This window comes from Bubalus kerabau, chromosome 11 (assembly GCF_029407905.1).
Source record: "Bubalus kerabau isolate K-KA32 ecotype Philippines breed swamp buffalo chromosome 11, PCC_UOA_SB_1v2, whole genome shotgun sequence".
NCBI lineage: Eukaryota > Metazoa > Chordata > Mammalia > Artiodactyla > Bovidae > Bubalus > Bubalus kerabau.
Window position 1 is genome coordinate 96200620 of NC_073634.1, and position 18299 is coordinate 96218918.

General features: G+C 40.9%; 1 protein-coding gene across 1 annotated transcript; it reads right to left on the reverse strand.

Annotated features, from left to right (window-relative positions):
• Positions 1 to 13157: 13157 nt before the first annotated feature.
• On the reverse strand, positions 13158 to 14099 carry LOC129622584 (olfactory receptor 1L8-like). Its single transcript, XM_055539186.1, has one exon. The coding sequence runs from the start codon at positions 14085 to 14087 to the stop codon at positions 13158 to 13160; it is 930 nt and encodes a 309-aa protein (XP_055395161.1). The 5' UTR covers positions 14088 to 14099.
• Positions 14100 to 18299: the final 4200 nt, after the last annotated feature.

Here is an 18299-nt window from a genome sequence, read left to right on the forward strand (position 1 = left end):
TATGGTAAACAATGCTTCCGTGAACATTAGGGTACACCTTTTTTTTTTTTTTCAATTAGTGTGTTTGTTTTCCTCAAGAAAATGCTCAGAAGTGAAACTGCTGGATCATGTGGCAGTTCTATTTTTAACTCTTTGAGTTCCTTCCAGTATAATTTTCCAATTTAAGTCTGTTGTAGTTAAAAGACCAATTAGATTGCAACATATAGGGTGGAGGACCGCAACCTATCTCTCTTGTACTCGGGTGCCTGCTTTAACCAAAGTGTCATCCTGGTTACAGAAACATAAAGCAGCAGCTGCTCGCTGACAGTCACAGTATGTCACTGATGTTCAAAGGCAGGCGCCCTCTCTTAGTGCTACAGCAAATGTAACAGCAATATGTGTCTACAGTGATAGTCCTAACTTACTATTGTCTAGGCAGGTCTTTAAGAAACTCATTGATATCTTCTCTCTAAATTGTATACAAAATGTCTCAGGAAATTATTATAGTTTGGCTTTAGCCCAATACTTCATCTCCTGGAAAAACAAACCCTGGAAACATCCTGTATTGGCCCTGACTCGGCACTACATGTGAGAGAGGCAGTTAAAAACACTACACTCTTGCTTTGAAGTGGTTTTGCAAGAAAGGAATATTGAATCCCTTTCCTGCCTTTATTTTTCATTAGGTGATCTCACTTCAGCTGCCTTAGTTCTCCCACTTTTTCCAATTACTAGCTGCCATAAAACTAAGATCATGGCATCCAGTCCCATCACTTTATGGCAAATAAAAGGGGAAACAATGGAAACAGTGAGAGACTTTAATTTTGGGGCTCCAAAATCACTGCAGATGGTGACTTCTGCCATGCAATTAAAAGACACTTGCTCCTTGAAAGAAAAACTATGACCAACCTAGACAGCATATTAAAAAGCAGAGACATTACTTTGCCAAAAAAGGTCCATTTAATCAAAGTTATGGTTTTCCCAATAGTCATGAATGGATGTGAGCGTTGGACTCTAAGGAAACCTGAGCAGCAAAGAATTGATGATTTTCAACTGTGGTATTGGAGAAGATTCTTGAGAGTCCCTTGGACGGCAAGGAGTTCAAAGCAGTCCATCCTAAAGGACTAGACAGCAAATTAAAAAGCAGAGACATTACTTTGCCAGCAAAGGTCCATTTAGTCAAAGCTATGGTTTTCCCAGTAGTCATGTATGGATGTGAGAGTTAGACTATAAAGAAAGCTGAGCACCAAAGAATTGATGCTTTTGAACTCTGGTATTGGAGAAGACTCTTGAGAGTCCCTTGGACTGCAAGGATATCCAACCAGTCCATCCTAATGGAAATCAGTCCTGGATATACATTGGAAGGTCTGTTGCTGAAGCTGAAACTCCAATCCTTCGGCCAACTGTTGTGAAGAACTGACTCATTGGAAAAGACCCTGATACTGGGAGAGATTGAAGGCAGGAGGAGAAGGGGATGACAGAGGTTGAGATGGTTGGACGGCATCACTGACTCAATGGACAAGAGTTTGAGCAAGCTCCAGGAGTTGGTGATGGACAGGGAAGCCTGGCTTGCTGCAGTCCGTGGGATCGCCAAGAGTTGGACACGACTGAGTGACTGAACAGAACTGAGCCTGTCCTAACCCAGACTGCACTTCTCTGGATAATCAGCTCTGGTTCAGCTCTACTGCCTTCTATAGGCATGCAGAAAGATGAGGGTCTCCAGAGCTGCTGCTTTTGTCCATTTGTAGGAAGAAGAGCAACATCAGTGGCTCAGATGGTAAAGAATCTGCCTGCAATGCAGGAAACTCAGGCTTGATCCCTGGGTTGAGGAGATCCCCTGGAGAAGGGAATGGCTACCCACTCCAGTATTCTTGCCTGGAGAATCCCATGGGCAGAAGAACCAGGCGGGCTATAGTCCATGGGATCACAAAGACTTGGATTTGACTGAGTGATTTTAAACCAGAAGACCAGAAAGAAGTAGAAAGACAAAGAATGATGGGATTATCTCTAAATAGAGGGACTGAGGCATTGCCCATGGTCAGTCTGAATTGGGCCCAGCTAGAGGAAGGCATGCTCCAGAACATTTTTCCTTTAGAAGTAGGCACAGTCAAAATTTGTTGTTGTTCAGTTGCTAAGTCATGTCTGACTCTTGGAGACCCCACAGACTGTAGAACACCAGGCTCCTCTGTTCTTTGTTATCTTCTGGAGTTTGCTCAAATTCATGTCTATTGAGCTAACTATCTCATCCTCTGTTGACTGCTTCTCCTCTTGCCCTCAATCTTTCCCAGCATCAGGGCCTTTTCCCATGAGTCAGCTCTTCACATCAGGTAGCCAAAGTATTGGAGCTTCAGCTTCAGCACCAGTCCTTCCAATGAATATTCAGAGTTGATTTCTTTTGGGATCGACTGGTTTGATCTCCTTGCTGTCCAAGGGACTCTCATGAGTCTTCTCCAGCACAACAGTTCAAAAGCATCAATTCTTTGGTATTCAGCCTTCTTTATGGTCCAACTCTCACATCCATATGTGATTTCTGGAAAAACCATAGCTTTGACTATACAGACGTTTTAGGCAAACTGGTTGGAATTTAAATAGAATTCTCAGCAGCACTGTCTCCTTTGGTATGGACATATAAATAGTACCCTTAACTGAAATCAATTGAATTCCCAAGACAAAGAGTAAACTCGTGAAAGTATGAGTTTCTCAGTTGTGTCTGACTCTTTGAGACCCCATGGAACTGTAGCCCACCAGGCTCTTCTGTCCATGAAATTCTCCAGACTAGAATACTGGATTGGGTTGCCATACCCTTCTCCAGGGATCTTCCCAGGATCGAACCTAGGTCTCCTGCATTGCAAGTAGATTCTTTACCATCTGAGCCACCACACGAGACAAAGAGAAAATTGGTGAGTTGAAGGTAAATTTTGTGAGGTGAAGGGTAATATTACCCTTGACGCTCTCATTCCCTTGTATTCAGATACAGCACACATTCAGCTGGTATTAGTCTTTATTGTGCACCAGTGATGAATCATCCCCAAAGCCTTGCTTATTATCTCCAGGTTCCCAGATTTTTTTAATTGATGCATAATTTTTATTTAGTAAAATGACAAATCTTATGTGTACAGAATTTACTGATTACTTGGTCATCTATTTCTTGTTGATGACCATTTAATTAGTGTTTCAGATCAGATAAGATCAGTTGCTCAGTCGTGTCTGACTCTTTGCGACCCCATGAATTGCAGCACGCCAGGCTTCCCTGTCCATCACCAGCTCCCGGAGTTCACTCAGACTCACGTCCATCGAGTCAGTGATGCCATCCAGCCGTCTCATCCTCTGTCGTCCCCTTCTCCTCTTGCCCCCAATCTCTCCCAGCATCAGAGTCTTTTCCACTGAGTCAACCCTACACATGAGGTGGCCAAAGTACTGGAGTTTCAGCTTTAGCATCATTCCCTCCAAAGAAATCCCAGGGCTGATCTCCTTCAGAATGGACTGGTTGGATCTCCTTGCAGTCCAAGGGACTCTCAAGAGTCTTCTCCAACACCACAGTTCAAAAGCATCAATTCTTCGGTGCTCAGCCTTCTTCACAGTCCAACTCTCACATCCATACATGACCACAGGAAAAACCATAGCCTTGACTAGACGAACCTTTGTTGACAAAGTAATGTCTCTGCTTTTGAATATGCTATCTAGGTTGTCATAACTTTCCTTCCAAGGAGTAAGCGTCTTTTAATTTCATGGCTGCAATCACCATCTGCAGTGATTTTGGAGCCCAGAAAAATAAAGTCTGACACTGTTTCCACTGTTTCCCCATCTATTTCCCATGAAGTGATGGGACCAGATACCATGATCTTCGTTTTCTGAATGTTGAGCTTTAAGCCAACTTTTTCACTCTCCACTTTCACCTTCATCAAGAGGCTTTTTACTTCCTCTTCACTTTCTGCCATAAGGGTGGTGTCATCTGCGTATCTGAGGTTATTGATATTTCTCCCGGCAATCTTGATTCCAGCTTGTGTTTCTTCCAGTCCACCGTTTCTCATGAGGTACTCTGCATATAAGTTAAATAAACAGGGTGACAATATACAGCCTTGATGTACTCATTTTCCTATAAGCTTTTCCTAATATAAAATACTATGAATATTTTTGAGTTTTTAATAAACATAAAGTACTTTTATGTTTATAAGAATTTCCATACTGTTTTCCAAAGTGATTGTGTAATTTTATATTACCAGTCACTACCTCTAGGTCATGAGGTTATGGTAATTTTTAAATATTTACTTAAAAATTTTTGTACTATGTTTCTATACTAAAAAACGACTTGGAGTTTCTAAAAGAAATATTAAATTATATATTTTTAACATAGTTGTAGGAAGAGATGGAGGAAAAAATGGTTTCAACATTGCTATTGTGGAATGGATAATTTCTTGGTTCTTGTTCTTTCTGGTCATTAGCATTTTTAAAAATTTTTATTTATTTTATTTTTTAACTTTACATTATTGTATTGGTTTTGCCATATATCACCATGAATCCGCCACAGGTATACACGTGTTCCCCATCCTGAACCCTCCTCCCTCCTCCCTCCCCATACCATCCCTCTGAGTTGTCCCAGTGCACCAGCCCCAAGCATCCAGTAGCATGCATTGAACCTGGACTGGTGACTTGTTTCATATATGATATTATACATGTTTCAGTGCATTCTCCCAAATCATCCCACCCTCTCCTTCTCCCACAGAGTCCAAAAGACTGTTCTATACATCTGTGTCTCTTTTGCTGTCTCGTATACAGGGTTATTGTTTCCATCTTTCTAAATTCCATATATATGCATTAGTATACTGTATTGGTGTTTTTCTTTCTGGCTTACTTCACTCTGTATAATAGGCTCCAGTTTCATCCACCTCATTAGAACTGATTCAAATGTATTCTTTTTAATGGCTGAGTAATACTCCATTGTGTATATGTACCACAGCTTTCTTATCCATTCACCTGCTGATGGACATCTAGGTTGTTTCCATGTCCTGGCTATTGTAAACAGTGCTGCGATGAACATTGGGATACATGTGTCTCTTTCAATTCTGGTTTCCTCAGTGTGTATGCCCAGCAGTGGGATTGCTGGATCATAAGGCAGTTCTATTTCCAGTTTTTTAAGGAATCTCCACACTGTTCTCCATAGTGGCTGTACTAGTTTGCATTCCCACCAACAGTGTAAGAGGGTTCCCTTTTCTCTACATCCTCTCCAGCATTTATTGCTTGTAGACTTTGGATCGCAGCCATTCTGAGTAGTATGAAAGGGTACCTCATTGTGGTTTTGATTTGCATTTCTCTGATAATGAGTGATGTTGAGCTTTTCATGTGTTTGTTAGCCATCTGTATGTCTTCTTTGGAGAAATGTCTATTTAGTTCTTTGACCCATTTTTTGATTGGGTCATTTATTTTTCTGGAATTGAGCTGTAGGAGTTGCTTGTATATTTTTGAGATTAGTTGTTTGTCAGTTGCTTCATTTGCTATTATTTTCTCCCATTCTGAAGGTTGTCTTTTCACCTTGCTTATAGTTTCGTTGGTTGTGCAGAAGCTTTTAAGTTTAATTAGATCCCATTTGTTTATTTTTGCTTTTATTTCTAATACCCTGGAAGGTGGGTCCTAGAGGATCCTGCTGTGATGTATGTCGGAGAGTGTTTTGCCTAGGTTCTCCTCTAGGAGTTTTATAGTTTCTGGTCTTACGTTTAGATCTTTAATCCATTTTGAGTTTATTTTTGTGTATAGTGTTAAAAAGTGTTCTAGTTTCATTCTTTTACAAGTGGTTGACCAGTTTTCCCAGCAGCACTTGTTAAAAAGATTGTCTTTAATCCATTGTATATTCTTGCCTCCTTTGTCAAAGATAAGGTGTCCATAGGTGTGTGGATTTATCTTTGGGCTTTCTATTTTGTTCCATTGATCTATATTTCTGTCTTTGTGCCAGAGCCATACTGTCTTGATGACTATGGCTTTGTAGTAGAGCCTGAAGTAGGCAGGTTGATTCCTCCAGTTCCATTCTTCTTTCTCAAGATTGCTTTGGCTATTCGAGGTTTTTTGTATTTCCATACAAATTGTGAAATTATTTTTCTAGCTCTGTGAAGAATACCGTTGTTAGCTTGTTAGGGATTTCATTGAATCTTTAAATTGCTTTGGGTATATACTCATTTTCACTATATTGATTCTTCCAATCCATGAACATGTTATATTTCTCCATAGAAAAGTTTCTTGGAAAGATTTCAATTTTTTTGAATTTACCAAGGCTAGATTTATGGCCCAGGATATGATCTATCCTGGAGAAGGTTTCATGTGCACTTAAGAAAAAGGTGAAATTCATTGTTTTGGGGTGAAATGTCCTATAGATATCAATTAGGTCTAACTGGTCTACTGTATCGTTTAAAGTTTGTGTTTCCTTGATAATTTTCTGTTTAGTTGATCTATCCATAGGTGTGAGTGGGGTATTCAAGTCTCCCACTATTAATGTGCTATTGTTAATTTCCCCTTTCATACTTGTTAGCATTTGTCTTACATATTGCGGTGCTCCTATGTTGGATGCATATATACTTATAATTGTTGTATCTTCTTGGATTGATCCTTTGATACTTATATAGTGACCTTCTTTGTCTCTTTTCACAGTCTTTGTTTTAAAGTCTATTTTATCTGATATGAGTATTGCTACTCCTGCTTTCTTTTGGTGTCTATTTGTGTGGAATATCTTTTTCCACCCCTTAACTTTCAGTCTGTATGTGTCTCCTGTTTTGAGGTTGGTCTCGTGTAGACAACATATATAGGGGTCTTGTTTTTGTATCCATTCAGCCAGTCTTTGTCTTTTGGTTGGGGCATTCAACCCATTTATGTTTAAGGTAATTATTGATACATATGATCCCGTTGCCATTTACTTTATTGTTTTGGGTTCGAGTTTATACACCCTTTTTGTGTTTCCTGTCTAGAGACTATCCTTTAGCATTAGTTGGAGAGCTGGTTTGGTGGTGCTGAATTCTCTCAGCTTTTGCTTGTCTGTAGCTGAAACTCCAGTACTTTGGCCACCTCATGCGAAGAGTTGACTCATTGGAAAAGACTCTGATGCTGGGAGGGATTGGGGACAGAAGGAGAAGGGGAGACAGAGGTTGAGATGGCTGGATGGCATCACTGACTCGATGGACGTGAGTCTGAGTGAACTCCGGGAGTTGGTGATGTACAGGGAGACCTGGCATGCTTCCATTCATGGGGTCGCAAAGAGTGAGACACAACTGAGCGACTGAACTGAACTGACTGACTGAAAGCTTTTGATTTTTCCTTCATATTTGAAGGAGATCCTTGCTGGGTACAGTAATCTGGGCTGTAGGTTATTTTCTTTCATCACTTTAAGTATGTCTTGCCATTCTCTCCTGGCCTGAAGAGTTTCTATTGAAATATCAGCTGTTATCCTTATGCAAATCCCCTTGTGTGTTATTTGTTGTTTTTCCCTTGATGATTTTAATATTTTTTCTTTGTGTTTGATCTTTGTTAATTTGATTAGTATGTGTCTTGGGGTGTTTTGCCTTGGGTTTATCCTATTTGGGACTCTCTGGGTTTCTTGGACTTGGGTGATTATTTCCTTCCCCATTTTAGGGAAGTTTTCAACTATTACCTCCTCAAGTATTTTCTCATTGTCTTTCTTTTTGTCTTCTTCTTCTGGGACTCCTATGATTTGAATGTTCGGGCATTTAACACTGTCCTGGAGGTCTCTGAGATTGTCCTCATTTCTTTTAATTCGTTTTTCTTTTATCCTCTCTGATTCATTCATTTCTACCATTCTATCTTGTAATTCACTAATCCTATCTTCTGCCTCTGTTATTCTACTATTTGTTGCATCCAGAGTGTTTTTTATCTCATTTATTTCATTATTCATTGTATATTGACTCTTTTTTATTTCTTCTAGGTCCTTGTTAAACCTTTCTTGCATCCTCTCAATCCTTGTCTCCAGGCTATTTATCTGTGATTCCATTTTGATTTCAGATTTTGGATCATTTTCACTATCATTATCTGGAATTCTTTATCAGGTAGATTCCCTATCTCTTCCTCTTTTGTTTGGTTTGGTGGGCATTTATCCTGTTCCTTTACCTGCTGGGTATTCCTCTGTCTCTTCATCTTGTTTATATTGCTGAGTTTGGGGTGGCCTTTCTGTATTCTGGCAGTTTGTGGAGTTCTCTTTATTGTGGAGTTTCCTCACTGTGGGTGGGGTTGTACAGGTGGCTTGTCAAGGTTTCTTGGTTAGGGAAGCTTGTGTCGGTGTTCTGGTGGGTGGAGCTGGATTTCTTCTCTCTGGAGTGCAATGAAGTGTCCAGTAATGAGTTATGAGATGTCAATGGTTTTGGAGCAACTTTGGGCAGTCTGTGTATTGGAGCTCAGGGCTGTGTTCCTGTGTTGCTGGAGAATTTGCTTGGTGTGTCTTGCTCTGGAACTTGTTGGCCCTTGGGTGGTGCTTGGTTTTCAGTGTAGGTATGGACGTGTTTGATGAGCTTCTGTCAATTAATGTTCCCTGGAGTCAGGAGTTCTCTAGTGTTCTCAGTATTTGGACTTAAGCCTCCTGCTTCTGGTTTTCAATCTTATTTTTACAGTATTCTCAAGACTTCTTCTATACAGCACCATTGATAAAACTTCTAGATTAAAGATGAAAAGTTTATCTACAGTGACGACACTCAGAGAGGTTCACAGAGTTACATGGAGAAGAGAAGGGAGAGGAGGGAGTTATAGGTGATCCAAATGAGATGAGGTGGAATCAACAGAAGAGAGAGCAAGCTAGCCAGTAATCACTTCCTTATGTGTACTCCACAACTGGACCACTCAGAGATGTTCACGGAGTTATACAGAGAAGAGAAGAGGGAGGAAGGAGACAGAGGTGGCCAGGAGGATAAAAGCGGGGAATCAAAAGGAGAGAGACAGATCCAGCCAGTAATCAGTTCCCTAAGTGTCCTCCACGGTCTGGAACACAGAGAGATTCACAGAGTTGGGTAGAGAAGATAGGGGAAAGGAGGAGACAGAGGTGACCTGGTGGAGAAAAAGGAGTGTCCAAAAAGGGAGGGAGCAGTGAAGCCAGTAATCTCGCTCCCAAGTAAAAATGGGTACTGAAGATTGGGTTCTTAAAGGTACAAAATTGATAACAAATACCAAAATGCAAAGATTAAAAATCTAGAGTAGAGTTTTGAATTTCAAAAATACAATATAAAGAAAAGAAGAAAAAAACATAGAAAGAAAGAAAAAAAACTAAGTCACAAAAATAATAAATATACATATATATATATATGAAGTTTGTTTGAAAAAATAGGGTCTTTTTTTTTGGCGAAGTAATGGTAGGTTATAAATGTGAAAATTAAAGGATTAACAGAGGACTTAAAAATTAAAAAAAAAAAAGAATGATCGTAAAAATAGTAAAAATATATGTAGGACTTTCTTTGGTGTTGTGGTGGGTATTGTGGGGTCAGTTCATTTTCGGATAGTTCCTTGGTCCGGCTTATATTCTCAAGATCTAAAGGCCCCTTCCTATGGAGTCAGTACTAACGACAGGGTTTTAATCTATTGCACCTGTCACTTCCAAGGCGGTTCCCTCTGTTTTAGCTTCTTTTGTTTGCTTGTCTCTTCAGTGTCTGATTTCTGCCCTGATACAAAGAGGGCGGTGGTGGACACTTATTTTAGGCTCACTTGTTCAGTCGTGCTGTGGGGAGGGAGGGACGGTGCAAACAAATAACACTGGCATGTGCTCGCAGTGTCTCGGCCACACTGGTCTTGCCCCCACTCACGGCTCGTGTACCCTCCCTGCCCACACTGCTCAGGCTCTAGGTTGCTCCTCCGGGAAATGTCTGAGGCCAGCCTTGGGCTGCATGCACCTCCCAGATCTAAGCCGCTCAGGTTCAGGCACTCGGGTAGTCCTCAGAAGGGCAGACTCCGTTGGGCCTGCATTTTGCGCCCTTCCCAGGTCCGAGCAGCTCAAGTGATGAGGTGTTTGGTGAGCTCGGTCGCTGCGACTTATCAACTCCCCCATCCCTGCTGCTCGGTTTTCTGGATGTACAACCGGTGCACCTTCTCAGGTGGATGTTCACTATCCAGAACCCCAGGAAGTCTTAGTTAGCAAAGAAGCCTGCTTGTAGTTTGGTAGATAATGTCTCTCTGGGGCTGTGATTGCCCCCTTCCAGCTCTGGCTGCCTGTCACCAGAGGGGGATGGTCTGCAGTCAGCTACTTCTGTTTAGCCCTTTTTCTGTGCGCGGGCCTGGTGGTGTCTTAGGGCTTTTCGTGTGGTAGCTATCCCACAGTCTGGTTTGCTAGCCCAAGTTAGTTTGCTCAGATTGCCCTCGGGGCATTCAGGCCAGATCCTTACTCTAAGCAATACAGCCTGTTCCTCCCTGCTCAGCCCCCACTTGCTAGTAGCGGGTGCAGGCGTCTGCACTGCTTCTCTGCTGGGGGAGTTACGGTTGGGCTCATAATCTGTGGGGTTTAATTATTTATTTATTTTCCTTCCCTGTTATGTTGCCCTCTGTGCTTCCAAGGCTCGCCACAGACTCAGCAAGAAAGTGTTTCCTGGTGTTTGGAAACTTCTCTCTTTTTAAGACTCCCTTCCTGGGACAGAGCCCCATCCCTACCTTTTTTGTCTCTCTCTCTTTTTTTTTTTTTTTTTTTTGTCTTTTATATTTTTTCCTATCTCCTTTCAAAGACAATGGGCTGCTTTTCTGGGTGCCTGATGTCCTCTGCTGGCATTTAGAAATTGTTTTGTGGAATTTATTCAACATTTAGATGTTCTTTTGATGAATTTGTGGGGGAGAAAGTGGTCTCCCTGTCCTATTCCTCCGCCATCTTAAGACTGCTCCTTGGGCTCTCTATTTTATAGCAGCTGTCTTGTTTGTCTAGTCTTTCACCAATATCCACATAGCCTTCATTGCAATAGGTCTATAGTGGGTCTTGATATCTACTAGACTAGTGATTCTCAAAGTATTTTTATTAATCAGTATGTGGCATCACCTGTGGGCTTGTAGGAAATGAAAATTCTTGGACCTCACTCAGACTGACTCGAGGGACATAGCCATAGCTCCGTGGCCATGCCCAGTCTTGGAGAAAAGTGTACAGATCAGGATTTTCTCTTCCAAACCCAAAGTGTTGATAGCAAAAACCCTATGTTGTGTAGAAGTGTGATTGTTTCAGGCATGAAGTGTTTCCTCCTTATCTAGTTCATCAAAATGAGAATTAGGACATTCAATGGAGGGTCCCATTGGTGATCCGACCTCTTTTCTACAAGCTCTTTCCTATCATGATGTGGTATTATTGCTTTTTAAACAAAACAAAACTCAATGATGAGGAACAACAGGGCAATAGATTTTACATTACTCTTAACAATTGGTGTTTATTTATAAAAAAAAAAGTCCCCATTTAACATTCTGAATTTAAAAATATGTGCAGACTTTAAAGCACACATTATTTCCTTCTAGTCTTTTGTATAACAGGGTGTTGTGTTGTGTGTGTGTGTGTGTGTGTGTGTGTGTGTAAGGGTGTATGTTTTCTTACTGGGTATATAATCTCACCAGATACACAAAAATATACCCTCACACACACACACACAAACACACACACATATATATATATACTTTTTTTTTACCCTAACAGGTTTACTCATAGACATTTTTGTTTATGTTTTTAATGGGTTTTCAGGTCAGTCCTAGAGATATACCTCCTTATGTATACCTATTGCAGATTATTTCTCTCTATGGAAAAATTGAACCACTATTTATCTATTTCTCTATTGATGGGCATTTAGATTATTTTTAATTTTTCTATTATGTAAATTTTTTTCTATTATGTAAATTTTCTATTATGTAAATTTAATTTTTTCTATTATGTAAAATGCTGCAATCAGTGAGTATCTGTATACATGTAGATTATACACTTGATATAGCATTACTGAAGGCATGAGTCCAGAAATACAAATAATGGGACATAGGGAGTCGTTGGGAATTTTCAATCATGCAGCTTCCCACATAAAGAATAGGTTAGTCTTTTCTATGGGGTGCTCCTTAAAATGCAGGTTCACAGGCCCACATGAGACCTATTGAATAATAGCTCCAGGAAGAACATAGAAGAAGAATAAATGATAAAATATTCAGATATAAAATAAAGTATAAAATCACTGAGTAATAATAAAGAATAAAGGAAGAAACAGAAGTGAACAGTATAAAGTCCTTGCCTAGATGACTCTACTTCCCAGAGCCCTCAGTATGTGTCTGAATGGTTCCCAAAGTTCCTAGTTATATCTGCCTTTAATGTTCACATGTGGGTTTTTATACTCTCCTTAGAATCATTAATTCTACGTACATAGAATTAATGTATGTACTTTCTCTGGGAAGCAGACAGATCTGGATGATTATGATGGTGGCAATAGGGGACTCTCTAAGGGGAACTAAAGCTAAGAGAGGGAATAAGACCAGTGTGTTTGAGGTAGAGACCCAGAGGCAACTCAGCCTCATGCACACTGGCCTGATAATCAGGGCAGTTGTGTGCTGAACTACTAGGTCACCTGGCTAAGTGGGGCTAAGAGTTGGGCATTTGTTCACCACAGAGCCTAGAACATTGTGCTGTCAAACATATGGAAGAAGGAAGAGGCACAATCCCTGGATAACTGTTGCACTAGACACACTCCTCCCTTGATGGAGGTTTCAGTTTCTTAAGAGCCTCAATCCTGTCACTCTCTCTCTGCTTCTCCTTTTCTTAATCATTGCAATGACTTGAAAAAGCTAGTTTATTCCAGAAATTACATTGAGAGCCAAATTATATTAAGGGAATCAAAAGTTACTGAACAGATATATGCTAAGTTCTAGGAAATTTTATGGGAAACAAAGGTTTCAACAGCATTTGGAGCAATGAAAAGGATGTGGTTTCCTGGAGAAGAGGAAGACAGGAAGAGAGATGCTGATACATGAAAACTGGAAGCCAAGACTTTGGTAGACCTGGAGCCTATTCCTGAAACATCATAAAGTCTCCATGGTTAATAGTTGTATGTGTAAATAAGTGGACCAACTCAACATCCGTAACACATGTGAGTCATTTCTGCTGACCTAAAGAATTTATTATGTGTATCAGGAACTAGCAGAAACAGCATCTAGAGCCTCAGAGAAACCCATGAACATATCCCCAAAAGACTAGGATTTCCTCCTTCTAGCTAGGATTTCCTCCTGCCCATCAGCTTCCCCAGGCCCCTCTTCATGTCTTTGTTTCTCAGACTGTAAATGAAAGGGTTGAGCATGGAGGTCAGAACTGTGTAGACAAGTGTAGCCACTCGGTCCTGAACATTGTAGCTGGACAAGGGCTGTAAATAGACATAAAAGATGCTTCCATAAAACAGGATCACCACAGTGAAGTGGGAGCCACAGGTGGAGAAGGCTTTGCGTTTCCCTGCAGCTGAGGGGATCCTGAGAACTGCTACGAGGATTCGCACATATGAGAAAACAATGCATAGGAAGGGGGTCACCCAAAACACCAGCCCTTCTGTCTTTATTGTGAGATCATTGACAAATATGGAGGAGCAGGACAATTTCAGCAGAGGGTTGATGTCGCAGAGGAAGTGGTGGACAACATTGGAGTCACAGAAGGTGAGCTGATTCAGCAGAAGTATGTGTAGGAGTGAGTGGAGGTGAGGTAATGAGCAGGAGAAGGCCAGTAGCAGGACACAGCGGCGGTGGCTCATGATGGTGACATAGTGGAAGGGGTCACAGATGGCCACATAGCGGTCATAGGCCATGGCAGCCAGAAGACAATTATCAGTGTTGGCCAAGGCATATATGAAATACATCTGGGTCAGACATCCAGCATAGGAGATGGTCTTCTCTGACAGGAAGTCAACTAGCATCCTGGGGACAATGGTTGTTGTATACCAAATGTCAGTGAAAGACAGGACACTCAAGAAGACATACATGGGGGTGTGCAGTTGGGGGTCAGAGCTGATGGCCAGGATGATGAGCACATTCCCTGTTATGGTGACCAGGTACATGATGAGGAAGAGGATGAAGAGTGGCTTCTGGTCCTCAGGCCGGGAGGAGAGTCCCAGGAGGATGAACTCAGAAACACTGCTGGTTTGGTTGAGTCCTTCCATTGACTTGAGTCTAGTTAGATACAAGAAGGTTTGTTATTCATCATGCTCCAATTCCACAGCCCAAATCACAAGAACCCAGCAAATCTTTGTTTCCTCTGTTTGGTCACTATTGGCAGCTGTGCTGGGAAAGCTCCTTACCCTCGTGGTCTTTGATGTGGTCCTCTGTTCCCAAATCCACGTTATCATAAGCACCTTGTGTTGAATCCAGGAGGAAGAGAAGAAGAGATTTCCTTTAGAAACCTCTAATTCAAGTTCCTTAGTTTCTAGTTTGGGAAATCTAGGAAGTTCCTAGTGCTGGGAATACAGCAACAAAGCAGAAATCTTTGCCTTTATGTAATTCATGTAGCTTGGCTGATAGGTCAGATGATTACAAACAGTATATGTAATATAATATCAAATAGCGATACATTTGTTAAAAAATAGGGTATTAATAGTGTAAGAGATCATTGGGGGTGGGGAGTATTTTAGATACTGAAGTCATAGGACACCCATTCTTTATGAAAGCAAATTCAGTTGTAAAATAAAACTTTATCTTTGCATGTCTTCAGTAGCATAAGCATTTGCCAAAATAATCAACAGGGACTATCTGAGAGGAATGTTGAACCCAGTTCAACCGTGTTTCTGTCCTTGTCTGGACACACTTGTCTGTCACCCTCCTTAGCTCACGGCATGCTATCATCAGTCTGTGCAAGTCTCCCCTCTTTCGTAAATCGTTTTTCCTTTCATTAATCCCCTGTCCTAAACCACATTTGTACAGAAGGGCATCTATTGTTAACTATTCAATTCATGTTTTAAAATTTCTTCTCTTACATATTTATTCAAAGATATCTATGAGAAACATGTAAGTATGCGTTTTCCAGTCATACCCAGTTACTAATAATGGACATGAAAATTGCCTCTCTTTCTTGCTACTATGGAGAAGGCGATGGCACCCCACTCCAGTACTCTTGCCTGGAAAATCCCATGGATGGAGGAGCCTGGTAGGCTGCAGTCGATGGAGTTGCAAAGAATCGGACCTGACTGGGCAACTTCACTTTCACTTTTCACTTTCATGCATTGGAGAAGGAAATGGCAACCCACTCCAGTGTTCTTGCCTGGAGAATCCCAGGGACGGGGGAGCCTGGTAGGCTGCCATCTATGGGGTTGCACAGAGTCGGACACTACTGAAGCGACTTAGCAGTAGCAGGTTGCTACTACAAAATTCTCTATAATGATAGATCTTACATCAGCGAATATTCTTTAAAGAAATTTTTTAAAGCCAGCATATTCATCCATACTTTGTGAATTACATATAACATCGGAAGTTTTGAAGCATTTTGAGACATTGGTTATTTATAAATTATTGGTTACCACAAGAATCACTACAATGAATATACTTATATAATTAAAGTGTTTAATTTTCAGAGGCAGTGTATTCTTTCATACATCTTATTTTTTTTCTTTTTTTTTTCAACTCGACAATATTGTATTGGGTTTGCCATATATCAACATGATTCCGCCACAGGTATACATGTGTTCCCCATCCTGAACCCTCCTCCCTCCTCCCTCCCCGTACCATCCCTCTGAGTCATCCCAGTGCACCAGCCCCAAGCATCCAGTATCGTTCATCCAACCTGGACTGGTGACTCGTTTCATATATGATATTATTCATGTTTCAATGCCATTCTCCCAAATCATCCCACCCTCTCCCTCTCCTACAGAGTCCACAAAACTGTTCTATACATTAGTGTCTCTTTTGTTGTCTCATATACTGGATCATTGTTACCATCTTTCTAAATTCCATATATATGCGTTAGTATACTGTATTGGTGTGTTTCTTTTTGGCTTACTTCACTCTGTTAATACATTTTAAATGGACATATTGCACTGGAACTTTAAGGCATTTTAAAGCCTTATGTGTGTGTGTGTGTGCTCAGTCTCTCAGTCGTGTCCAACTCATTGAGGCCCCATGGACTACAGCCTGCCAGGCTCCTCTGCCCATGGAATTTTCCAGGCAAGAATACTGGAGTGAGGTGCCATTCCCTTCTCTGGGAGAACTTCCCAGGGATTGAATTCATTTTTCTTACATCTCCTGCAGGGCAGGCAGATCCTTTTCCACTAACAAACTGGGAAGCCCTTAAAGTCTTGTATTATATATTAATTTATTGATTGCTATATTAATTTATTTAATATTATTAAATTAATATGTTGCTTCATTTACAATTAACTGCTCATACTCTAAGTTATCAAACATCTTTAAATTTCAAATACTTCATGTGTAATATTGGACTCAAATATTCACATTCTCACAAAGATTTCGTGAAATAACGCATGAAAACACTTAGAAGAGAGACAAGCATATTGTCAGCAGGAGAAGCTGTTGATCTTCATCAGTCCCTGTGTCACCGTCCTTTATCTTCTATTTCTTGATGTTCTCAAAATCAATTAATTTATGTACATAAAGTATCACATCTCTCACTGCCAAATTGGCTAATTTCAGGATTTTGCAAGTTTTTAATGGAAAGAATATTTGTTTAGGCATCAAATAATAGGATGAATTGGTAATTAAAGTTAATAATAATGACCAATATTTGTAAGTATTATGTATCAAGTTTATATTAAGCATGCTACTAAGCCTAAGGAATTGTGAAGCATTTTAAGAGATTAAGGCTTACAGCGTTGAAATGGTTTGCTGAAGTTCACTAAGGACATTAAGGCTCCCCTGAAATCTCAGTTGGTAAAGAATCCACTGCAATGTGGGATACCTGGGTTCAATCTCTGGGTTGGGAAGATTCCCTGGAGAAGGGAAAGTCTACCCACTCCAGTATTCTGGCCTGGAGTATTCCATGGACTGTATAGTCCATAGGGTGGCAAAGAGTCGGACACAACTGAGCTACTTTCATTTTCACTTTCAAGGCTGTGAAGAGCAATCCAAATTTGAACTCCAAGCTGGCTCACTCTAAGTTTATGCTCTCCAGTATTATGCTACTCTTCCTCTAGGTTTGGCATGTTAATTGTCTATAACAATCAACATAGGTGCTATTTTAATTGTTTTGACAATTTCCTACAGAGTTTGCCCTTCTATCCTCCTTATCTGACACACTTTCTTCTCCCATATTCAGAATTTATCCTTGTATTTGCTAGAGAGGCGGCCTATCTTTCTGTGTTGTAGAGATAGTGGAATTTGAAAATTGAATATCCAAGATTAACTCACCAAATTGGGTGGAAATATTGGCCATGCATGACTAGGGCGTGTCTGGCGTTGGTGTTGGAGTCATACAGAGGACAGTACCCTGGGCTGACAACATTGGTTCATCCTGCATCACCCGCTCACAAGCTGGTTTCTGATGTTTTATGAACAACAAGGGAGACACCATGTCTGTAAAGCAGTACATCACACACAGATCAATATTCAAAAGTGAGTCAGTTGTGAAACAGCTGCCTGGGGAATGTGCAATACAAAAATTAGTGGAGATTTGGTGAATTAATGGGATTGGTTGCTCTAGGTCAGAGAAGTGAGGAGCACCCAGGTTGAAGACAAGAAGTGGAGGAAGATTTTTGATTCAAATATTCTAAAAGCAGAGGGTGAGTGGATCAGGCCGAGACTACAATCTTCTTCTTTTTTTTCCACTTTTGTTTCTACTGCTGGGGTTTTGTTTCCATAAAAATAAATGGTATATATGGCCTAGAAGTCCAACCGCATGGTCTTAAAACCAAATTCCAAAAGTGAGTTTTAACTCCTTGGACTTATGACTTCTCAATCCATGAAATGTTTGAAAGTATCAGGGAGAAAAGAGTAAGGTACCAAACTGGGTTGGAGTAGCCAAGTGAGTGGACAGCTTCTGAAGCTCACCTCCACATCCTGATGCTTTTCTTTCCTTCCCAGCCACTCCAGAAGATGATGTGCACCACGTCTGTTAATCAGGTCAAGTCTACTTCTCAGCCAAAGTTCAGCTTCCTCATATGTCTCCCATGAACTTCTGGACTGATTGACAAGGAGACAAGCAGAGATGGAGGAGGAGCTGATATGCTACTTCAAAGGGGTAACATGTTTTCCTTCACTCACCCCAACTCCCACTTCTTTCCTAATACTTGATCCCTAGCTCCCTATTGCTTCTGCCAGCTCCAGATCTCAGAAGGCAGAGATGCTCTGACTCAAGTGGGAGGACTCTCCTGATTGAGGAAGCCCAGCCAGCTTCCTATGTGTCTGAGATCTGCTCTGCTGGCCTCTGG